Source organism: Tupaia chinensis, unplaced genomic scaffold (genome assembly GCF_000334495.1).
Source record: "Tupaia chinensis unplaced genomic scaffold, TupChi_1.0 Scaffold000029_1, whole genome shotgun sequence".
In the NCBI taxonomy this organism is placed as follows: Eukaryota; Metazoa; Chordata; class Mammalia; order Scandentia; family Tupaiidae; genus Tupaia; species Tupaia belangeri.
Window position 1 is genome coordinate 46472 of NW_006159459.1, and position 25690 is coordinate 72161.

The 25690-nt window shown below is 37.8% G+C and overlaps 1 protein-coding gene across 2 annotated transcripts in view; it reads left to right on the forward strand.

The window, feature by feature from the left end:
• DENND4C (DENN domain containing 4C) overlaps window positions 1-25690 on the forward strand; it is a 110765-nt gene that overhangs the window by 15966 nt on the left and 69109 nt on the right. For both annotated transcript variants that reach the window (XM_006140319.3, XM_006140320.3), the window contains exons 3-10: window positions 378-630; window positions 2113-2182; window positions 4652-4821; window positions 11470-11708; window positions 13646-13712; window positions 17975-18033; window positions 18914-19058; window positions 22836-23011. In XM_006140319.3, coding sequence (XP_006140381.1) covers window positions 378-630; window positions 2113-2182; window positions 4652-4821; window positions 11470-11708; window positions 13646-13712; window positions 17975-18033; window positions 18914-19058; window positions 22836-23011 — 1179 coding nt within the window. The remainder of the gene's footprint in view (window positions 1-377; window positions 631-2112; window positions 2183-4651; window positions 4822-11469; window positions 11709-13645; window positions 13713-17974; window positions 18034-18913; window positions 19059-22835; window positions 23012-25690) is intronic.

Below are 25690 nucleotides of genomic sequence, written 5' to 3' on the forward strand. Positions count from 1 at the left end.
AATGGTTTTGTCACTGGACTTCTATGTAGTTAACTGAGGTTCAAGTCCCTGGCCAGACAGCTTAAAACTCACACTGGGAGTGTGTGCATTCATGCCCAAAATCCCAAGAGGAGAATGGAGGAGGAGTAATTGTGGTGTAGCCATCCCCTCCAGGGGGTGATTTCTCGCTGTCTCTCTGACTCACTCTCTCTCTCTCTCTCTCTGGTGAGTGCATGCACCCTATAGCAAAAATTTCTCTCTAAAAAATTTTTTTTTGAAAAGTCTATATGTGTTTTTGTATGTCTACATCTATTTATCTGTTACTTTTTTTGAAAAGTCTGTATGAACTTTTGTATGTCTACATCTATTTATCTGTTACTTTTCTACCTGCCATGCAGAGTTTTATATGAAGGGAAAGAACGACTTATACCAGGATGTGAAGTGATCCAGGCCACTCCGTATGGTCGCTGTGCCAATGTCAACAATAGTTCAACTACTTCACAGAGAATCTTTATCACTTATCGAAGAGCTCCTCTCATTCGACCCCAGAATTCCTTGGCTGTAACTGATATCTGTGTTATTGTAACCAGTAAAGGAGAAACCCCTCCTCATACCTTCTGCAAAGTTGACAAGAACTTAAATTGTGGAATGGTAAGAATGAAGTTGTTTTATTTTCTGTTTCATAAGAACACACCAAAAGGGGTAATTTTTGTACTCTTATTTATGATTGAGTATATAATTTACTCTCATATTTTCGTGATTCTTGTTTTATGTTTAGCTCTCTAATTGCTATGATTGTTAATTTTTAAGATTCTTAGGATTTGGAATAATTTTATCTTGAAAAAAGATTACTTCAAGAATTTTTATTTATGTTTAAAATTTTTTCATTTTTGGTAAAGTCTAATTTGCTGGTATTACACTGATGTAGAGGTTTTAATTAGCTTTTAGGTTTCAGTGCTGTCTTTATTATTATTTTTTTTTTAGAAAGATTTTTGTTATAGGGAGCATGTACTTGCTGGAGAGACAGAGAGAGACAGAGACAGAAAGCAAGAAATCACCCCCGAGGGGGATGACCGCACCGCAGTCCCTTCTCTTTCATTCTCCTTTTGGGATTTCCGGCACACATGCACACATACCTGATGTGAGTATAAGCCGCTGGTCCAGGACTTGAACTGTGGTCGACTACATGGGAGTCCAGCCACATAACCATTATGCCATCTGCTGGTCCCTCAGTGGTGTCTTTAAAGACAACTGTAGGAAGGATGGATAGGGGCTCTCCTGACATTCATTTATTTTAAATATTATAATTTTTGCATACTTTTCAAAAGGGCTCTGTAGAAGAAGAAAGTTGAACATATAGAACATATATATTCTATTTATAGTTTTATAAGGTTAACATTTGCTATGGGTCAGATTTATTTTGAAAAGTGGGACCAGCAGATGGCGTAATGGCTGTGTCACTGGACTCCCATGTAGTCGACTGCGGTTTGCATCCTGGACCCGGTGGCTTAGACTCACGCTGGGCTCATGTGCGTGCGTGCGTGCCCAAGAAAAGAATGGAGGAGAAGGGATTGCGGCATGGCTATTCCCCCCGGGGGGAGGGGAGCAATTTCCCACTTTCTGTCTCTCTGTCTCTCTCTGTCTAGCGAGCACATGCGCCCTATAGCAAAAACCTCTCCAAAAGAAAAGAAAATAAAAGTGTCTTCAGGTCAACTAATGTTAGCTTAATGTTGTAGAGACAAAGATGACAAATGCACCCGTAACTATTAATGAAGATGATAGGCTTGCTTCTGAAGTGGTGACTCCATAATCCCTCAGCGTCCCTCGGTTTCCTCAGTTTGGGCTTCATTACTCCACATGGTGCAGTCTCTGCAGAGGCAATCTCTGGGTGATTACAGAATTCTAAGCTTTTTGAAACTGCTTTCACATCAGTTAAATTTTTAGCACTGTTGCCTTTCTCTCTTATTTTAGTGTTTTCAACCTCATGCGTTGTATTGTATACTATGTAGTCTGCTAGATAAACACATTTTGCGTAGCCTCTCTTAAATAAATATTCAGAATCTGTAGACAACATTTTAGATATAATTTCTTTTCACTTTTTTGTCTTTTTTTTTTTTAAATGATATATTACAGTGGGGTTCCAGTGTATTTCTGTGTTATAAGAAGTCTGTACCTGCTTCAAATGCAATAGCATATAAAGCTGGTAAGTAAAATATAATTTTTTTCTATTACTATAGTTATTGGTGCAATATAGTTATTAACATTTCATTAGAAGAGACAATGTATGCTCTCGTATGTAGTTTGTGGAAGTAGTTTGTTCATGAAATGATATTTTCTTGATTTTAGCATGTAAAGGCATATGTTTTCTTTCTTCTTTTAAAGAATTATTCATTTACTTATTTAATTCAATTTGTTATTATTTTTTAATTTGACCAGAGAGAGACAGAGAGAGAAAGGGAAAGCAAAGAAACAAGCCTCCAGGTTGGGACTCAAACCACATTTGGCCATGTGGGAATCCAGCATCTTTAACCACCACACCTCCTGCTGGCCCCAAGGCATATGTTTTCTTAAAAACATTATCTACTAAAAGATATATTAATCCCCCCCCACACACACACACGTGCTATTAAGTACATTTGAACTTTTCTTCAAAGCAAGCATAAATGGAATAAACATGCAAACACTTGTCTACACTGATGGATTTAATAATTTAATGGAAAACCATTTATTCTCTGACCTTTTGTTTTTGCAGTCAGAAAGGTGCCAAACTGTGTCTTTATTTCCTTCCTTTACTTTTATTTCTTTCTCTTATTTCTGTGTCTGATTTGAAACCACTTGTTACTTGCCATGAAAGGTGGACTTGCTTCCTTTTCCCTTTGCTGCAAAGAATCAGCTATGTGGAGGAGAGGAGGGCCTGAGAAACTTTTCTGCTGTGAAGTGTTTGAGAAATCTGTTGCCACATTCCTACTACTCAGTAAAGTGTCGAGGGCTGTAAAGATTTAGGTGTGACCTTTTCGTCCCGTGGTATGGTGGGATAAAAGCTGAAAATACAGGTATGCGCCAGTTGCAAGTAGAAGAGATACTGGAATACTTCTTTGTGAAAAGAAGCAGTGCCAATTATTTTTGATTATACACAATTTTTGACATAAAGTCTTACTGCAGGGAAGTCAGGGAAATCTTTTTTTCTGGAGAGATTTTTCTATAGGGCGCATGCGCTCGCCAGGAAGACAAAGAGAGACAGAGAGATAGAAAGCGGAGAAATCACCCCCCAGGGGGGATGGCCACGCCGCAATCCCTTCTCCTCCATTCTCCTCTCTGGATCTTGGGCACGCACACATAGGCACCCGGCATGAATTTAAGCCACCGGATCCGGGACTCAAACCACAGTCAGCTACATGGAAATTCAGCGACATAGCCATTACGCTAACTGCTGGTCCCAGGGAAATCTATTTTTGAAAAGTCTTGATTGTCCTGATAAAACCTCTATAGAAATAAATCAAACATTTAATTTATACTTTAAAGAGAAAGGCAACAGGGATACTGTTTAAATTGTTAAAAATGTGTTGGTTATATTTGATTTCCTTATTTTTTTATTTTGTTGAGAGAAGGTATCAATTAAAAAAATAGAAGAAAAAGAAACTTGGGGTCAGCAGATGGCGTAATGGTAACATTGCTGGACTCCCATGTAGTCGACTGCAGTTCGAGTCCTAGACCTAGCTGCTTAATACTCAGCCGATGTGTGTGTGTGTTCTTGCTCAAAATCCTGAGAGGAGAATGGAGGAGAAGAGATTGCAGCATGACAATCCCCCATGGCGGGTGATTTCTCACTTTTGCCTCTCTGTCTCTGTCTCTTTGGCAAGCCCTCATGCCCAATAGCAAAAATCTCTCTTAAAAAAAAAAAGAAACTTTGCAAAGCTATTCATGTATTTGGTATGAGATGAGGCGGTTATTTTAGAATTGAGTTTAGAGACTGCTTTTGGACCCAAAATACTGCTACCTATTTTTTGGTTTTTAAACTTGGGGGTGGTTTGTGTATTGGTGGCATTAGAGGCTGATTTACTGTGCCACATGCTGCTTTACTTTGAGGGCCTTTGGTATAGTTCAGTGCCCCGGCCGCTCACTCCCAGGTCTCGTGGACTCTCTGTTTAGTCTCAGCTGTTGGTCTCTCCTTTACTGCTCATGTTTATGCCGTTTATACTGGCTTGGTCTCTTTCAAGGTGGCTTTAGGGGGCTCTGACAATTTCTGTTGTCTTAGTTTTATTTCATAACAATTGTCCATTCCTTCAGGTTTTTTTACAGAAGACTGACTGAAATAGTTGGTGAATTTCTTTCTCTGTATCTTTTTTTTTTTTTAACCTTTCTCTGTAAGTTATTGGCCTATGTAGAAGAAAATACATTAATATTGGTGATCGAGATTCGTTTGTTAGTCTTTACTAGGATATTTAGCACATTTGTGTTATAATTAACTATAAAGTCCATGAGTAAAACATAAAGGATAAATTTACTCATTTATTTTAATTCCTCTTATAGCAAGAGACAAATTATTTTGAAATTTCACATTAGTATTTCCATGAAATTTGGTATTAGACTAGCCTATTAATATGTTTCATACATATTTTATGAAAAAGTAATTATTTTTAAAAGATTTATCATTGTCTCCTTTCTCCAAAAGGCTTAATTTTCAGGTACCCAGAAGAGGATTACGAGTCGTTCCCACTCTCGGAGTCTGTACCTCTCTTCTGCCTTCCTATGGGAGCCACTATTGAATGCTGGGACCCTCAAGCCAAATACCCACTTCCAGTGTTTTCAACTTTTGTCCTGACAGGTTCTTCAGCTGAAAAGGTATATTTCTACCATATTAGTTATAGCTATTTTGTGTATGTTTTAGCCCACACAGTGGTTAATATAACTTTTACTTAGATGTTAAGCTTATCTGGACACAGTCTATTTTGGGTTAAATTAGTAGTGTAATGCCTAAGGTGAGAAATTCATATGAACGTGAAATCAGGATGCTGATACCCTGGATCTTCTCTAGAAATATAAAGCCCCTCTGGACAGCCACCCTAAAGCCCAGTTTTATGAGATTAGAGTAACAGGTAGAAGGCATAGATACCATAGGATAAATCAGAAGGGCACAATAAAGACCTGGATATCAACCTTCAAGATACTGAAATGCTGGAGTAATAATATAAAAGAGGTTATAAATTGAATATAGGGGCCAGTAGATGGTGTAGTGGTTAAGGTGCTGGGCTCACATATGACTGACCATGGTTTGAGTCCCAGACCTGGCAGCTTAAAATATACCAGGTGCATGTGCATGTGTGCCCAAAATCTCAAGAGGAGAATGGAGGAGAAGGGATTACGGTGTGGCCATCCTCTTTGAGAGGCGAATTCCCACTCTCTCTCTCTGTCTTTCTGGAGAGCACATGAGCCCTATGGCAAAAGCTTTCTAAAAGTAAGTAAGTAAATAAATAAATAATTTTAAAAATTGAATATGCAATTGAAATGATTTGAGATGTAATAGAGGGGCTCAAATACTAAAGAACAATATATTTTGAAAATGAATAAATTGAAAAAGAAATCAAATATGTATAAGTGAAAAATACAGTTTCTAAAATGAAAAATCCATGAATTGGGCCGGTCCATAGCATACCTGTTAATTACAGTGCATAATGAGCTGGGTCTCACATGGTCTATGGCACTGTGTGTCCTGGCCCCAGAAGCTTGAAAAAAAAAAAAACCAAACAAGTCAAAACCAGGTGTATGTGCATGCATGCCCCAAATCCCGACAGGTTGGAGAAGTGAAGAAGGTCCATGGTTTCTCTCTCTCTCTCTCTGTGTCTCTCTGGGAAGCACATGTGCTATTTAGTAATAAAAATAATAATAATAATAAACATCCAAAGGATGGTTTAGATAACAGATAAAATATACCCAAAGAGAAAGTTAGTGAAGTGGGCAATTTATTACCTTAAATGTGGCATGGAAATTTGTAAAATATAAAAGGAATTTTAAAATATAGAAGATACAGTCAGAAGGGCCAGTAGACATTGAATGAGTTCCCAAAGGAGAGACTAGAAAGGAAAAAGGCACTGTTCTGAGACCTAATAGTTGGTTGAGTTTTCCAAGGTTGATGAAAAATTGAGTCTTCAGAGTAAAGATGTACTCTGAACCTTCAACAGAAAAATAAATAAATAAAACAAAACCACCTCTTCCATATCATTGCAAAATCATGGGACATCAAAGATAAAAAACATCTAGAGAGGGGTGAGCAGGTGGCTTTGTGGTTAAGGTGTTGGGCTCCTACCTGACTGACTTGTAGTTTGAGTCCTGGACCTGGCTTGCTTTCTCACTTCTCTCTCTGTGTACTCTCTCGCACTCTCTTTCTGCCTCTGGTGAGTGCATGTGCCCTGTAGCAAATTTGAAGTAATAATAATAATAATAATAATTATAAATAAAGTTAAATAATTCTTTAAAAAATGTGGAGAGGATGGGACCAGGAGTTAGTGTAATGGCTATGTTGCTAAACTCCCATGTAGTTAACCACAGTTTGAGTCCTGGACCCAGTGGCTTAAACTCACACCAGGCATGTGTGTGTGCATGCTCAAGATCACAAGAGAAAAATGGAGAAGGGATTGCAGTGTGGCCACCCCTGGGTGGGGGCTGGGACAGTGATTTCTTGCTTTCTGTCTCTGTTTCTCTCTGTCTTTCTGGCGAGAGCACGTGCTCTATAACAAAAACCTCTCCAAAAAAAAAAAAAAAGTTTAGAGGAAATACATATTTATTGTCTTATATGAGACATGTGTTATATAAAACAGAAATAATGATAGATTAAAATTAAAAAGATAAGGCAAAAAATGTGGAAATAAAAAGCAGATAACAGTATACTTTTTTTTTTTGAGAGTGATTTTTGCTATAGGACACGTATGCTTGCTGGAGAGACTGAGAGACAGAAAGCGAGAAATTCCCCTCCAGGGAGGATAGCCACCCTGCAACCCCTTCTCCTCCATTCTCCTCTTGGGATTTTGGGTGCTCATGCACACGTGCCCAGAGTGAGGCTTGGACCATGGTCGACTCCACTGGAGTCCAGTAATGTAACTACTACGCCGTCTATTGGTCCCAACAGTATACATTTTAAAATGGAAAACTTTGATTTGATAGGGAGTCTGGAAATTTGATAAAATAGTCTATTTTTGGAAAATATAACTAAAGTCGACTCATGTGGATCAAACGAAGTACACATGCGGCCTCATTCTACAGGTTATGAGTTGACAACCACTATGTGAAAGATAATGCATGTAAAGCATGGTATCAGGAACACAGTTAATACTGAATAAAGGTCAATAGTATATTAATTCAGTTGCCTATAACTTATCTAACTCATTAGCTTGATAATTATTTAGTCTCCCTTGGGGAAAATAATATAACTGAAAATTTTAAGATCTTCAGATACTTAAGAATTTCCAGATTCACTTTGAACAATAGAAGGCAGCAAAGCCTCATTGAAATATGGGCACTGGATGGTTATTAGTTTGGGAATGCTGGCATGTAAGCATTGATGTGTATGAAATTTACACTTGTATCACATTGCTTGGTGAATACTTTGAAATCACTTTGAAATAATTTTATCTGGGAATGTTGTATCTGTAAAGGAGTTATATGGGGTGTGTGTATGTGTGTGTGTGTGTGTATACATATAACTAAATAGTTATAAAATTTATTAAAGTACAGAGAGAAGGGTGGATTAATTGGTGTGGAGTGGTGTAAGGACAGTGGGTATAATGATAAAAATGCTTCACAAAGAAAGTGACACCTAAGCAGTATTTTGAAGAATCTACAGTTCGGGGGAATCACAGCAGAACAAAAGGTACAAAGGCATATAATTATGAAATACTATGTGTGCTTGAAAGTGTAGGTAGGTATGTACCATTGGACAGGAGTAGCAAATCAGGAATTGAGAATATGAGGCTATTTACATAAACTGACATTTTACCTGTAATGAGGAGCTTTTGAAGGATCAAATTATTATCCCAGAGAATCTATACCACCAGTGTATTTTCTATTCAACTACTTTTGCTTCTCACTGAGACCAGTGAGGGCTTTCTGCAGCAGTTCCTTTGAGAGGTGGTGAGTGAAAGTAGGTTGAGAATGACTTCCAGGATTCTGGCTTGGAGATTGAGTAACATTGTCAATGAGTGAGACTGCAGACGTTAGAAGTATATAATGTGCATTTAATGAGTTCACTTTTTTTTTTTGGAGAGGTTTTTTTTTTTTTTTTTTTTTGCTATAGGGCGTGTGTGCTCACCAGACAGACAGAGAGAGACAGAGAGATAGAAAGCGAGAAATCACCCCCCGGGGGGATGGCCACGCCTCAATCCCTTCTCCATTCTCCTCTCGGGATCTTGGGCACGCACGCACACGCGCCCGGCGTGAGATTAAGCCACCGTGTCCAGGACTTGAACCACGGTCGACTACGTGGGAGTCCAGCGACATAGCCATTACGCTAATTGCTGATCCCAATGAGTTCACTTTTGAAAGTACTGGATTATGATGCCTTTTAGACATCTAGGTGTAGATGTTAAGGAGTCATTTGGAAATAGGAGTCTGGAATTCAAGAAAGAGTTCAGGCAGAACTAGAGATAAAGATTTATGTTTTGTTACACAGTGGTTATAGTTAAAACCACGAGAGAGGGGCCAGCAAATGGCATGGTGGTTAAAGCATTGAACTCTCACATGGCTTACTGCATTTCTAGTCCCAGACCTCGCAACTTGCTTACTCACTTTTCTTTCTCTCTGTTTCTTTCTGGTGTGCACATATGCCCTATAGCAAGTTAAAATAATAATAAATAAAATTAAATTATTAAGACAACAACAACAAAACCATGAGAGAATAAAATTTCCCAAATTGAATTAGAAGAGAAATGTGAAGTTAATTGTGGGGAATGCCAGTGTCTAAGTGATGGGCAACTCGATTGTATCTAGTATAGGAAAGAGAAATAAGTAGAAAACAAAGAAAAATTTGTGCTGTCAAATGTAGCAAAGGAGTAGAAAGTTTAAAGGCAGCAAAATGTCAGATGTATCTTATGTCATGGAAAGATCAAATGAAATTAAGTACTGAAAGTGTTTCAGGTAAGTCTTTGGAGAGACCAGCAGATGATACAGGGTTACATTGCAGGACTCCCACATGGCCGACTGTGGTTTGAGTCCCAGACCTGGTGGTTTTAGACTCAGGCCAGATGCATACATGCATGTGTGCCCAAGGTCCTAGGAGGGGAATAGAGAAGGGATTGTGGCGTAGCCATCCCCCCCAGGGGGTGATTTCTCACTTTCTGTTTGTCTCTCTCTCTCCAATGCGCACACATGCCCAATAGCAAAAACTACCCCCCCCAAAAAAAAAGGTCATTGTCATTGGAGACATTGATTAGAATTGTTTTAGTAGACACAGAAGTTAGATTGTAGTAGATAGGAGTGACAAAATAGTGATACCTAATGTAGAGGAACAAAGGTATCAGTAGATTAAAGGTGCTCGACCAAAAGGTCTACGCAGAAAGTAAGTAATGGATCTCAAAAGTTAAATTGAAAAGATATAAGGAATAAGATGTTTAGGTGTGACTGAAATACAGGTATGGCTTATACCACATATTAAAATTATGCTGGGTCCATGGCCCAGTGGTTAAGGCAACCAGATCCTATGTGGCTGATCTCATGGTTTGAGTCCCGGACCCAGTGGCTTGTAAAACATGCCAAGTATGGGAATGTGTGTGCTCAAAATCCAAAAGGAGGTAGAATTGGAGGAGAAGGGATTGATTTGCGACTTTCTCAGTACCTTAACCACCATGCCATTTGCCAGCACCTATAAAGGCTTCTTAAAACTCAACAACAAAAAACTGAATGACCTAATTAAAAGATGAGCAAAGGACCTGAATGAACAATTCTGTAAAGAAGACATACAAATGGCCAGTAAACTTATAGATGTTCAATGTGAGTAGTCACTATGGAAATGCAGGCAAAATCAGTGATATAACACTTTACACCCACTAAAATGACTTAAACAAAAACAAAATGGAGCAAAAAAAAAAAAGTATTACCAAGGATGTGGAGAATTTAAATCCTTGAACCTTCCAAAAATTAAATGTAGAATTACCATATATATAGTCTAGCAGTTCCACTACTACGTATATTACCAAAAAAACTGAAAGCAGAGACTCACACTGATACTTGTACTCTAGTGATCATAGCAGTATTGTTCACAGTAGTAAAATGGTGATAGCACCTCATGGATAAACAAAATGGGATATATACTTGTAATAGAATATTATTCAGTCTTAAAAAGCAATGAAGTTTGGGCCAGCAAGAGGCATGGGTGTTATGGCATTGGATCCCACATAGCCAGCTTCATGGTTCGAGTCCTAGACCCTGTTGTTTGAAGAACATGCTAGGTCCATGTGCATGTGTGCCCAAACTTCCAAGAAAAGAGTGGAAGAGAAGGGACTACAGTGTGACTATTCTCCCTAGAAGGTCTTTCACTTTCTCTCTCTCTTTCTGACAAGTGCACATACTCCAAAGCAAAATCAAAAACAAAACCAAAAAAAGCAATGAAATTTAGATATATGTTGCAAGATTGACAAACTTTGAAAATTTTATGCAAAGTGAAATAAGCCAGGTACAAGAGAACAAATACCATGTAATTCCATTTACAGGAAGTACCTACAAAGGGTACATTTTTTAAAAGAATTATTTATTTAATTTAATTTATTCTTTCACTTATTTTCACTTGACCAGAGAAAGACAGACACACAAAAGGAAAGCGAGAAGGCAAGCCACTAGATCCAGACCTCGAACTGTGGCTGGCCATGTGGGAGTGTCCAGCACCTTAATCACCACGCCACTTGCTGGCCGTACAGTAGGTAAATTTTTAGAGACAGAAGAATGAGTGTTATCAGAGGCTTGCAGGCTAGGGGAATGGGAAGTTATTGTTGAGGAGTATATTAGAGTATCTGTTTGGGAGGATGAGAATTTTCTGGAGATGGATAATAGTGATGTTTGTACAACATTATGAAGGTACTTAATACCACTGAATTGTACACTAAAACATGGTTCAAGTGATAAATTTTATGCTGCCCGTATCACCATAATAAAAAAAAAATCACACACATACATACAAACATGCAGATAGAGTGAGGTCATTAAAGTGCATATTCTAGGTTAGGAACTAAGACAAATATTTCACTTTGTGATTAAAAATGAAAGCAAATTATAAGAGGTCACCATCTATTTTTGTATAAGAAATACAGGGATGAATATATAATTGCAGTGGAAAAAATAGAGGGATTTACGTAAAAATCTTATTATCTCTGGGTTAGAATTTTGGGTGAGATTTTTCTTTTCATTTGTATAATATATACTTTGAGTAAATACTTCTTGTGTATTAAGAAAAACTCCTTTAAAGGCAAATTTGAATCTTATAACAGTTCACTCTTATATTCTCTGTAGGTATATGGAGCTGCCATCCAGTTTTATGAACCTTACTCTCGGGAACTTCTAACAGAAAAACAGCTTATGCAGCTGGGCCTGGTGACGCCTGTGGAGAGAAAAGTTGTCTCCAAATCCATCAATTCAAACAAATGCATTTGTTTGCTCTCACACTGGCCTTTTTTTGAAGCTTTTAGAAAATTCCTTATGTTTATCTACAAACTTTCTGTGTCTGGACCACATCCTCTTCCCATTGAAAAGTATGTATAATGATCAAAGAGATATCTGGTGGAAAAAACTGGATGTATAAATACACATCTCCTTGTTTATCTAACTTTTAGCAGCACAGTTGAAAGAAGGAGAATTATAGTCACCCTACTCTTACTCTTCCTTCACCTGAATCATTGTGAACTTAAAATTGAAAGTGGTGGTGAAGATGGCTAAATAATATTTTTTGAGAATTCAGCTGATGAGTTAACTCATATAAATAGTATAGTATGTATTTTTTTCTCTTCATTTTCTAATAACCAACAGAGGAATAGTTATTGATTTACATACATGCATATGGATAGATACATACACACACTCCTCCCTCACACAAGTGCCCATTCTAGGTTCTGACCAAATTGGTGTGGAAATTATTAAGAGTGAGTTAACTGACAGTAAAAGTGAGATTTGCTTGTTTGTTTTAAATAATTACTTAATTTAATTCATCATTATTATGAACATTTTAAATTTGATTAGAGAGAGACGGGGGTCGGAGAGTGAGAAAGCAAACCTCCAGGTCTGGGACTTGAACTGCAGTTGGCCATGTCGGAGTCCAGCACCTTAACTACCACACCCCCTGCTGGCCCTGAGGTTTGGTGTTAATATTGATAGAATTCTTTAGTTTTCTCTTTGATTTTCCCTGTTACGAAAATCTTTTGTAAACAAGAAAAATGTAAGTGGAGCCACTTTGTCTTTTTTAAGCCTCCTTTTCTGATTTCTAGTTGCACATTGACTGTTTATTATATCACATATATGTTTATTATACAGTGTAATGTAAGTACCCTCATAACAAATCAAGTGTCAAGAACTCTGAGGATTACTGGTTGTGTAAACAGATTTTTCTTACAATTTCAAAACTTTCACATTATAGCCTAAGGAATATCAGTGATATATACTATTTTGGTGGATATGGTACAGATAAAAACTGAAGTTTTTTTTTTTTCAGTTTGCCAGAGGGTACATGCTCATGCCTGAGAGAGAGAAAAATAGTCAGAAAGCACAGCCTCCTTCCCCCACCCCCCTGCTCCATGAGGAGTGGTCCACACCGAAATTCCTTCTTTTCCATTTATCCCTCCTTTTGGGATTTTGAGTATGAATGCATGCACACATACCTGGAGTGTTTTTCAAGCCACCATGCAGTTGGCCATGTGGGATCCAGCTGCCTTAACCATGACACCACTGGCTGGCTCCAAACCTAAATGTTTTAAAATAATGTTGTTCAAAAATCAACTTTAGCAATATTAAGTTCTGTGCTAGACTCATCAAAATTTAGTAGTGTTATAACTTCAACTTTCATGTTGTATTCCTGGATACCAATTTAATGGTTCATAGTTCTAGAGTTGTCAGATTAATCTAAAACTTTTTGAAGTAAAATTTAGTGACTATTTAGCGACCTTGAAAAATTAAGGTTCTATGAAAACTTTCTGAAAATAAAATCAGTGTATGCAATCAATTTTTTTCTCAGTTGTACTACTTCGCATTATGGTAGCTACTAAGAGCTCACAACTTTGAAGAAACTTAATCATTATTTATAGGTGGAGAAATAAAATGGATAGGAAATTTGCTCAGAGTTATAGTATTAAATCTGGTATTAAGTTCTATATTAGTGTTAATTATATCATTGTTAGTTGCTCCCTGTACTGGCACTGTTAATCAACGCTATAAAAAATTAGTTTGTTTTATGAAAACTTTTTATTTTTATGGCAATAATAGGGAGTAATAATACACACTCTGAATCAGGGAATACACTGTGCATTTTAGTTTAGTAGGCATGAGTACATTTACTTGCACTAAACAAATTAATTTATTTACCATGTTTTACATAAATAGCCTCGTCATATCTGGGTTGGTTATAGTGATGTTTAAGATATGTTAAAATCTATGAAGAATGTTAGAAAAGTAATTATCTTTATTTCCAATTTTTTTTCAGGCATATTTCACATTTTATGCAAAACATCCCTTTTCCTTCGCCACAAAGACCAAGAATCCTGGTTCAGGTAATCAAAAGTATACATATATTTGGGAAGAGCTCTGCATATATCATTTCAGTCATTGCAGAGTGAATTTTATGACCTTTGTGTTTGAGGTAGAGCAGTGTGTATTCAGAAAGTTTGCTGTATTTTACAGCTTCATTGACCTCCTGTTTTTTGAATCCCAGTAGAACAGAATTGGAATAAGTATAATCCTTGGTTCATTATGTTTATCAATATTGGCCCTTGCATGGCTTTTATATAGCTAATTTTAATAGCATGAAACCCAGAGTCATGTTAGAGACATGTTCTTAATATCATGTGATTTAATTAATACTACATGGAAAATGGTTGTAGTTGAAAGGGGGAACTGAAACATGTTAGTATATATATGTGTGTATATATATTTTTGGAGAGAGATTTCTGCTGTAGGGTGCATGCACTCTCCAGAAAGACAGAGACAGAGAGACAGAAAGTGAGAAATCACCCTCCCCAGGGGCGATGGTCATGCTGCAGTCCCTTCTCCATTCTCCTCTCAGGATTTTGGGGGCACACACACACATGCTGAGCTTGAGTTTTAAGCTAAGAGGTCTGGAACTCAACCCGTGGTTGACTACATGGAAGTTGACATAACCATTATGCTGTCTTCTGGTCCCAACATCTGTTCATATAATAGAGCTTTTCAAACTGTCCTAAAGGATCAGATTCTCTTTGTTCAGTAAGTGGCAGACCTAGGTAGATATACAGCTTATAACAGGTGTAACTTACTGTGTGAGATAGATGTGAAGAGGTCTATACCCTACCATATGACTGTCCCACTGATTGCATGTTTGGATATGGGAGCAAGCAGTTTTTCTTAAGATATTATTACAGTATATGTAGTAGGATTATGGGGCCAGCAGGTCACGTGATGTAAGGGTGCTATACTCACACATGGTCGGCTGTGGTTCAAGTCCCAGACCTGGCGGCTTGCTTTCTCACTCTCTTTCCCCCTACACTTTGTCTCTCTGTCTCTTTCTCACTCTGTCTCTCTCTGGTCTAAATAAATAAATAAAGTTAAATAAAGTAATTATTTAAAACAGTATATAATAGGATTAAGTAAAATATTATTTATTGTGAATGTATTTAAGTTCAGTAAATATTAGTATATACCAAGCACCTGCCAAGTGCTTATTAGTCTGTTGAGTAAGTACATTTGAGACTTTTTCGTTTGTTTGTTTGTTTAGTTTTTTGTCATAGGATGTGTGACTTGCTGAAGAAAGAGAAAAGGAAACCAGGAAATCATTCGCCCCTCTAGGGAGTGAGTCCTTAGAGCAGTCCCTTCTCCATTCTCCTCAGAGGATTTAAGGCACACATGTACACATGTTGAGTGTGATTTTCAAGTTGCTAGGTCCAGGACTTGAACTGCAGTTGGTCATGTAAGAGTCCAGCACCTTAACCACCACACCTCCTACTGGCCTCTTTTTTTTTTTTTTCTAGAGGGCAATATACTAACTAGAGAGAGAAAGAGAAAGCACTCCCAGTGGGGTATGGTCAGGTACAATCCCTTTTCTTCCATTTTTCCTTTCTCTCAGGATTATGGGCACACATACTCACATTTGCCTGGCTTGTTTTTCATGCTGCAGAGGCAAGGATCTGAGCCTCAGTTGGCCATGTGGAATCTAGCTTTCTTAGTACTGTGCTGTGGGGCTGGACCTGTAACTTTTTTAAAGTTTAGTTATTTATTCTGAGAGAGAGGGAGGGAAGGAAGGAGAGGAAAAAGTACTCTCAAGAAGATTCTCACTCTATGACCTAGTACCAGCCTCAGGCAGCCCAGATGGTAGGCATGAGTACATGTGCTCCTGTGTGCACAGGGAGGCCTCAGGATAGGAACCCAGGACTTTCTCAAGTGGATCCGCTTGCATTAGTACCACACCACTCACTCTCTGACCCCTGTAAAATATATATACATTTTTTTTTTTACTTTAAATATTTTAAGGTATTTTTTAAACTTTTGTACTCTTTTTTTTTTTTTTTTTTTTTGTTTTTGCTATAGGGCGCGTACGTTCACCAGAAAGAGAGATAGAAAGCAAGAAATCACCCCCCCAGGGAGGATGGCCACACAGCAATCCCTTCTCCTCCATTCTCCTCTTGGGATCTTGGGCACGCACGCACATGCGCCTGGCATGAGTTTAAGCCACCGGGTCCAGGACTTGAACTGCAGTCGACTACATGGGAGTCCGGCAACATAGCCATTACGCTAATTGCTGGTCCCTGTACTCTTTTCTAATAACCCATAGTTTGAAACAAAAATACATTGTATAGCTGTACAAAAATATTTTCTTCCTTCATACCCTTTTTGAGACTGTTTTCTGTTTTTAAAGCTTTAGATTTTTTATTTTTAAAACTTTTTTGTTATAAACTAAAACATAAATACATGCATTATCCTAGGCCTACCCAGGGTCCGAATCATCAGTATCATTGTCTTGCAACTCTACTTCCTGTGCCATTGGATTAAATTAAGTACAAGGGAAAACAATGCAGTCGAGATGTCAGCATGAGATATCTGAGGCTATAGCTGATGTCACACAGCACACTCTTCATAGTGAACTGTTTTTCACATAAAATTAGAGGAGTACACTCAAAAAGGTATAATATAGTATTTACAGCAGTATGTGGTCATTTATTACTATTATCAAGTTTTATGTGCTATACATAACTGTATGTGCTATTTTTATACAACTGACAGCGTAGTAGATGCATTGACAGCACTATCAACCAGAAACGTGTGAGTTGTGCCTTGTGCTGCAGCCGCATAGTGGTTGGTGTGACACTAGGCTATAGAAATTTTTCAGCTCTCTTATAATTGTATAGAGTTACTGTTGTGTTTGTCTGTCATTGAGGGAAATGTCATTATGCAATTTGTGACTGTAACTGTTTTTTCGCCCTCAAGTTCCCTATCCTTATTTTAAAAAAAAATACAATTTTTTATTCTTGAGAATATGTGTATATGTGAGAGAGTGAAAAAGATGTACTTCCTTCGCAGGGTCTGGTCAGCACACCCCACTGGGAGTGCTTTCTCTTTCTCTCTCTAGTTAGTGTACTGCCCTCTAGAAATAGAGTAACACCACAGCCTCTTCCTTTAGTCCTCTAGCCTAATGGATTTGGGGTACTCCAATACATGCCTGAAATGTTTCAGACTGACCAGGCCAGGGATTTGAACTGCGTTGGCCATGTGGATCTGGCTTCTCTCAAGTAGTGCATTACCACTGCACCTGGAACTGTCCATGGAACTATACCAAATCAATAGTATGAAAATTCACCAAAGTAGGCCCAGCTCCATGGCCTGGTAGTTAAAGGACACTGATGCTACAACCTACTAGATGGTTGGAATCCCAGTGTGGCAGCTTAACATGCCGGGTATGTGTGCGTGCGTGCCCACAGTTCCAGCAGGATGGAAAGATGAAGCAGGGAGTGTGGCATGACCACACCCCAGTGAGGGTGCTTTTTCCTTTTCCCTTGTTCTCTCTCTGTCTCTCTGTCTCTGGCAAGTGCATTTGCCCATTGACAATTAAAAAAAAGAGGGAAATTAAGCATTTGATTAAAGACTAAAATGATACCTCTGAGTAATAGAACTGTCGTTTTACATTTTAGTACATGTTTCAAAAAGGATGTCTTGGGGGACCAGCAGTTAGCATAATGGCTATGTCGCTGGACTCCCACATAGTCGACCGCGGTTCGAGTCCCAGACCCGGTGGCTTAATCTCACGCCGGGTGCGTGTGCGTGCATGCCCAAGATCCCAAGAGGAGAATGGAGGAGAAGGGATTGCAGCGTGGCCATCCTCTCCTGGGGGGTGATTTCTCGCTTTCTGTCTCTCTGCCTCTCTCTGTCTGTCTGGTGAGCGCACGCGCCCTATAGCAAAAACCTCTCAAAAAAAAAAGAAAAAAGGATGTCTGGGAACGAGCAAATGGCATAGTGGTTATGTCTCTGGACTCCAATGTAGTCAACTGTGGTTTGAGTCTCAGACCCAGCAGCTTAAAACTCATACTGGCCGTCTGTATGTGTGTGACCAAAATCCCAAGAGGAGAATGGAGGAGGAGGAATTGGGATGTGACCATCCCCCTGGTGGGGGGGTGGTGTGATTTCTTGCTTTCTGTGTTTCTGTCTCTCTGGTGAACGCATGTACCCCATAGCAAAAAAATCTCTCTTAAAAAAAAGTATGTCTATACATTTACCTCTGATCTAAATATTTATATTTCAAAATTGTTTTAATTAATGTGGTTAATGTATCTTTCTTTGTTTTTTAAAGCTGTCAGTCCATGATGCATTAATTTTATCACAGCCAGTTTCTACACCTTTGCCTCTGAGGTAATTAATGACATTTAAAGTGATGTATTTATTCACTTGGATCAGAGTACTTTAAACTCTTTAGGGGTAAGGGAAATGAAGTTAAATGTTATTTTACAAGCTCGGTGAGGTTAGCCGTAATGCGTCTGACATCAGAAACATTGCTGTCTGCATGGAGGTGGAGCCACTTTAAACCTGGGAACATTTAAGAGAGTTACAAGGTTGGATAGAGGGAATACTCTATTTTCCTCATCTCCCCACCCTCATCCTCAGTTCATAACTCAGTGTTCAACAAGGACTGATTCTAGCCTCCTAAATGTCTTGAAGCCATTGTTGCTTCTCTTCATCTGCAGCACTAGTCCAGGCATTATTTCTTACCTGGACTGCTTCATTTATAAGCTCTTAATTGGTGCACTTTTGCTCTTTTTTTCTTTCAGTTCTTCATTCCCATTGGAGGCGGTGTGTCCTGTTGAAACTGCAAACATAATTATGTCATTTCAGTTTCAACCTAATCTCTTGCTGTTTTCATTCTGCCCCTAATACATTGTAGTCACAATAGATTTATTTCCTTTAATAAGACAATGGCTTTTTCTTATACCAGGGCCTTTGCGTGGATTGTGTCCCATCTCTCACCCCCCACTTCATGTTTTGAGCTCAGCGCAAATAGTTTTATTTCAGAAAAACCTCTCCTGATAAGTTCCCTTTTTGTTACCAAAGGATGATTTTAAATCAGCTCATTATATTATCTTCTAATTTGTTCCTTTTCATTGATAGCAAAGTCAAAGCTTGTAACTAGATTGATTCTCAATCTACTAATACTTTGAAAATAAGGTAGTAAATAAATCTGAACATGTTTTAGCAAAGTAGTTCACGGTCATATTTTTTCCTGTTTTTTCTCTAGTGGAGCCAACTTTAGCACCTTGTTAATGAATCTGGGTCCTGAGAATTGTGCAACACTGCTGCTTTTTGTTTTACTTGAGAGTAAGATTCTGCTGCATTCTCTCAGGCCAGCTGTGTTGACTGGGGTCGCTGAAGCTGTTGTAGCTGTAAGTATAAAGTTTTCTTTTTAATACATAATTACTGACATAGAATTTTTACCCTAAGGAGTTTTCTTCACCTTCAAAAATTACTAGCCAAAAAGTGGTTTAACATAAATATAACTGGATGGCAATTAGACATAAGATATATAAAGAGAATAAAGATGATTTTTATTTGAGAGGAAGCATCAATTTCTAATTTTCTTATTTAAGAGTTTTTCAGAGAGTAGAAACTATATGATTACATAATAATAAACCTAATGTATGGGACCAGCAGGTGGCATAGTGGTTAAGGTGCTGAACTATCACATGGTCAACTACAGTTTGAGTCCTAGATGTGGCAACTTGCTTTCTCACTTTCCCTCTCTCTATCTCTCTCTCTCTCTCTGGTGAGCACATGTGTCCTATAGCAAATAAAAAATAATAATAAATTTTTAAAAAACTAATGTATGAAACTGATTGAAGTAAATGAGGAGAACCTGTCCAATTTTGGTTATTCTGCAATTATGCAAGTGATTTGGTTAATTTCTCCCCTTTTTAACTTTTAATCAGTCATGGGCAGTGCTACATAGAAAGTGATTGTGAAATAGGATAGCATCCACATGCTTAGCTCTTGTGTAAAGCATAAATGCAATTACGTAAGGTCCTCCAGCTTAAAACCCTGTAGTGGCTTCTGATTCTCCCTGAAATAACTGTGATCATTTAGGACTTTCTGGACCACTTCGGATGGTCCATTTCTCTAGTCCTATCTCCCACTAGTTGTTTAGTTTAAAATAATTGACTCTCCTCTCTTCACTTCTCCATTTTAAGACTGTAAGTCTCTTAGAAGTAAGGACCGAGTCTCTTATTTACCCTCTGTATCCTCAGCACTTATTACAGTCACCTAGCACAGAGTAGGCACTCAAGTAGATTTTTGTTGAAACAAAAAGGGGCCAGTAGGTGGTGTGGTGGTTAAGGTGCTCAGCTCCCACATGGCTGACTGCAGTTCAAGTCTTGAACCTGCGGCTTGCGTTCTCACTTTCTTCCCCACGCCCCCCTCTCTCTGGTGGGTATATGTGCCCTGTAGTAAATTTTAAAAATAATAATAGTAATGACTGATGAAATAAATCATTCTTTAAAAAAACAAAGTATGTCATTTTTTAAAAAGAATGATTATTTAATTAGATAAATGAATTAATTTAAATTTGACCAGAGAGAGAGAAAGTGAAAAAGCAAGCTGCCAGGTCCAGGACTCAAACCAGTCAGCCATGTGAGAGCCTAGCGCCTTAATCACCATACCCTCTGCCAGCCCCAAAGGAGTATGTCTTTAAGATCTTAATCTGGATGAAAAAAATGATACTAGGACTGAGCTCTCATATGCAACTATGGAGACCTGGAATTCTTGATCTCTCTATAAAGTATCTCATGTGGTTATTGTTTTCAGTACTAGCGTCGTTTTTCTGCCCAGGTTGAGGTCTTTGTAACCCAGTCTCTTGATTGATTTCAGCAATACAGTATAAATACAGATGGAAAAAATGCAACATGGAATTGATAATCTTATGAAAAATGCAAGATTATATGAGGTTTATGTAAATGGTGTTAGAGAACTGTATGAATTATATGCAAAGCTATTGATAGTCAGTATTTGATAGTTCAGCAAGTTACTCTTTGAAGAAGAGAAAATTGAATGGTGACAGGATAAAGACTTGAAGAGGAAAATAACTTGAATGTCAAATATAAAAGAATTGATGGAGACCTGTAACAGAAATTAATGAAACTTATAAGTGCTTTTTAAAAATGACCCTATTTATGACTACATCAGAAGTGAAAAGAAAGATGTCATATTATGCATAGTTTCTCTAAGATTTCTTAGTTGCAGATACCCTTTTTGAGTTCAAGAAAATTTGAAGTTTCTTGCAACATTTATCCTGAGCAAGTGGTGCTACCCCTCAGCAATCTGATCTGGTCTCACGGTGCTCCCCCCACGGACTGCTCCAGCCACACTGGCTTTCTTGCTAGCTCGCAGCATATTAGACAAGACTCATGCCTGAATTCCTTTGTCCTGGCTGTTTCTTCTCTTTGAAGCACCCTTCAAGATATCTCCTTGACTAGGGGCCAGCAGGTGGCATGATGGTTAAAGGTGCTGGACTTCCAAATGGCTGACTGCAGTTCAAGTCCTGGACCTGGTGGCTCGTTATCTGATTTTCTTTCTCTCTCTCTCGCTCTTCCTCTCTGGTCAAATTAAAATAAATAAATAAAGCTAAATTAAAAAAAAAAAAAAAGATAACTCCTTGACTAAATCTCTCACATCTGGGTTTCATTCTTCCTTGTCACTTCCATTATGAAGGCCATCCTGTTTGCCTAAGATAGCCTGCTCTCCTCCTCACCTGCTCTGAGCTCTAAGCTCTTCACTCGACTTTACTTTTACTTTTTTTCCATAACACTCATTACTTCTTTCATAGTATTATTTATTTTTTGTCTTTTTTTGGTTTTGTTTTCTATCTCAGCTTGCTAGACTGAGGTGTTAGCAAACTATGTCCTTATCCTGCCTCCCACCTGTTTTGTAAATAAAATGTTATCAAAGCATAGGCCATCCATGACTGCTTTCACACATGATAGCAGAGTGAAGTAGTTGTGACTGAGACAATTTGACTTGGAAGGCCTAAAATATTTATTATCTTTTACAGAAAGAGTTTGCTGACTTTTATCCTAGACTATAAACTCCATGAGGGCAGAGATCTTTGTTATTTTATACACTGTTAGGATCCCATCATCTAGAACAGTGCTTGACACATAATAAGTGCTCAAATATATGTTAAGCGAATAAATACTTGAATACAAAAATCACAATTCTGAGTAAGTATCTGTAAAAATTGACTGAAGTATGCGGCCCGCAGGTGGCATGGTGGTTGAGGCACTGGATTCCCACATGGCTGACTGTGGTTCAAGTTCTGGACCCAGTGGCTTAAAAATCACAACAAATACATAGATAAATAAATTAATGCTTAAGAATATAATTGGCAGAGGTAGTTAATGGTATAAGCATTTCTTTGGGTCAATTGATGGTGGATAAGGGTGAGAATTGAACTAAATAATGAGGATTTTTATGATTGAGATTTAATAATTTAAAGTTTTTAAATTACTGATAATAAAAATTTTATCTTTTTTATTTAAAGCATATACGATATATTAAGGTAGGGCTTTATAAAGGAAACCTGGTAAAAATTCTTGAAAGATGTTTTATATTGACTATGTTTTAAAGCTGTTAGGCTTCACTGAAGTTGTATCAGTTTACATGTTTGAACATTAGGAAATGATTTTTGTTGAGCTCTTCATCTGACTATTACTATCCCTAAGAGAATGGCTAGGGTTTTTTGCTTGTTTTTTAATCCATATTGTTCTTAGTTGGATTTTGGTCAGTGGTTATTTTGCAAATACATGGATGAAATGCATAAGAATTAAAATATCATAGTTTGTTTTATGATTATGAAATTTTGTCAGTCTGCTTTGACTTTCTATAAAATGGGCTGTAGGTTTTAAGTGAATAGAAGAAGAATCAACAAAGAATTGCACAGAGAACTGTTGGCATTGTTAGTGTGCTTGTGACCATTCTCATGGTTGAAAATTTTAATCACATTGGTTTATAGTTTTGCTTATTAATATTATTTAATCATTTAGTTTTGAAATGAAGTTTAACATTGAAAACATTTGACTTAACTGCTTTTTAGCGATCCCATTTCAATATTAATTATATAATTTCCAATGCAAATTTAAAATTTGCTTAATTTTTAAAAACTTTTTCCCCAGATGATCTTTCCATTTCAGTGGGAATGCCCGTATATTCCCCTTTGTCCTCTTTCACTGGCTACGGTGCTTAGTGCACCATTACCATTTATAGTTGGAGTTGACTCAAGGTATTTTGATCTTCATGACCCACCACAAGATGTTGTTTGCATTGACTTGGATACGAACATGTTATATATGTAAGTTGATTCATTTTATATTATCTCCCACATACATTTTTTTGCCATAGCTACAACTCTTTGAAAGCGTCCAGAAATGCTCTATTTCTGCAAGTTGCTAATAAATCATCTTACTCAACTAAGATAGTTACAGATATCTGGGAAAGCTGTGTGGTTTGGGGAAAAAACATGTCCAATGTTGAAATAGTTATATCTTTTGGGTAATAATGGTAGGCAGGAAATGTTTATGTTAATTGAAAGAGAAAATAGATTCGGAAAAATTAGTACAACACTATTTTCAGAGCTCAAGAGATGATATGCTTTCTCACTTTAATTAAAAATCTTACTGCTCTGTGGTAATTTTTAAAAATCCAATCTAAATTCATTTTTAAATTGAAGAATCTATTCTTTTACATATATTGTTAGTGTTTGGATATTTATCTTTTATTTTGTACTTTCTGTCCTGCCTTTTTTGGAGCTATTTTTCTTGTTTCTATTTTGGATTGATTGAATGATTCTCTTTTTCCCTTCTACTTACCTAAATGTGTGTATATATGTATGTATATGTGTGATTTTATTTTATATCTTTTTTTATCTTTTTTTGGAGAGGTTTTTGCTATAGGGCGCATGCGCTCGTCAGAAAGACAGAGAGAGAGAGATAGAGAGACAGAAAGTGAGAAATGGCCCCCCAGGGAGGGATGGCCACACCGCAATTCCCTCCTTACTCCATTCTCCTCCTGGGATCTTGGGCACACACGCACATGAACCCAGTGTGAGTTTAAGCCACTGAGTCCGGGACTCGAACTGTGGTCGTCTACATGGGAGTCCAGCGACAAAGCCATTACACTGTCTACTGGTCTCATTATTTTATATCTTTTGAAGAGTTGCCTAGGTGACTTGGTGATTGGGGTACTGGACTCCTACATGGCCGACTGTAGTTTTAGTTCCAGACCTGGCGGCATACTTTCTCTGTCTTTCTCTCTCTGGTGAACCCGCATGCCCTATTGCAAATTAAAATAATAATAATAATAAATAAAATTAAATAATTTCTTAAAGAGTTGCCATCAATATTTTTAAATGGATACTTAAAGCTTAAAGTTGATATTTTACCCTCCTTCCAAGCAGTTAACTTAAGTAGATTTTGATTGGCAACATCCTTTCACTCTTACTGGTACAAAAACAACAATGCATTTTATAATTCATGCTCCTTAGATTAGGTCAGATATAGTTTTATCAACTCACAATAGCCCTGTGTCATCATTATCATCTTCATTTTCTAGATAAGAAAATTGAGTAAGAGAGTAGTGATTTACACAAAGTGACATAAATAAAAAATATCAGGACCAGGTTACAAACTGATGAATCCAGACAATAATGATTCCAGACAGTATTTAATTTGGGGGTGTTAAAAGATAGTAATTACATAAAATGAGAAAATCTGATCAGAGTTAAATTTGATAAGCTATCACTTTTAAGACACGTTACAGTTTCAGAGATGTTAAAATACGCCTTTTTAACAGTGTGACGTTTAGGAAGTGTTAGCTCTTATTAGTCAGTTTTTCTTCCAAAGGAGGGTATTATGTTTTTTTCTGTGCAGATGGCATTACCAACCAGGGAACACTTGAAGGAAATTTGTTGTGTGTGTATGTATGTGTGTGTGTGTGTGTGTGTTTGTTTTTCACTTGGGATTTTGTGGACTCTGTTGATAATATGCAGTGAAATTATAAACTCATTTGCTGGCAGGCCTATAGTAATGAATTTGCTGGGGAGGCCTCTATTTATCTCTCCCCAGTCAAAATCTACAATGGATCCTTTGGAGGATTCAGTTTTATATGGAGGTCTCATTTCAAACACAGTGTTTTGTGGGACCGAGACTTTGTCTCCTGTTCCCTGAGAGACTCTCTGGGGTTGGCAGATGGTGTGGTGCAGGCACTGGACTTCCACATATCTGTCCACGGTTTGAGTTCTGTACCTGCTGGCTTACTTTCTTGCTTTCTCTCTCTGATGAGCGTAAGTGCCCTATAGCAAATTAAATAATAATGATAGGTAAAATTTTTTTAAAATCCAAGGCTCTTAGTTGATCTTCAGGGCAAATGTGTCTCATTACTTAGGTTTTCTTTTCTTTTCTTTTTCTTTTCTTTTCTTTTCTTTTCTTTTTTTTTTTTTTTGAGAAGTTTTTACTATAGGGTTCATGCACTCATCGGAGAGACAGAGAGATAGAAAGCAAGAAATCACCCTTCCCTCCCCTGTAAAGATGACCATGCCTCACAATCCCTTAATCCCTTCTCCTCCATTTTCCTCTTGGGATTTGGACATGCATGTACATGTGCCCAGCGTCAGTTGGAAGCCTCCAGGTCTGAGACTCGAACCTTGGTCAGCCATGTCAAAGTCCAGTGATGTAAATGTTAACACCATCTGTTTGTCCCATTACTTGGGTTTTCAACCCCTGAAGGTTTCCCTGGTATTTTTGCACATGAGCCTATGAATTTAAAAGAATGTTCGTTACGTTTTTTGCTAGCTTTGTTAAGAAAATAGTTTTTCCAGGGACCAGCAGTTAGCTTAATGGCTATGTTGCTGGACTCCCATGTAGTGGACCGTGGTTCGCGTCCCAGACTCGGCGGCTTAAACTCACGCCGGGCGCGTGTGCGTGCGTGCCCAAGATCCCGAGAGGAGAATGGAGGAGAAGGGATTGCGGCGTGG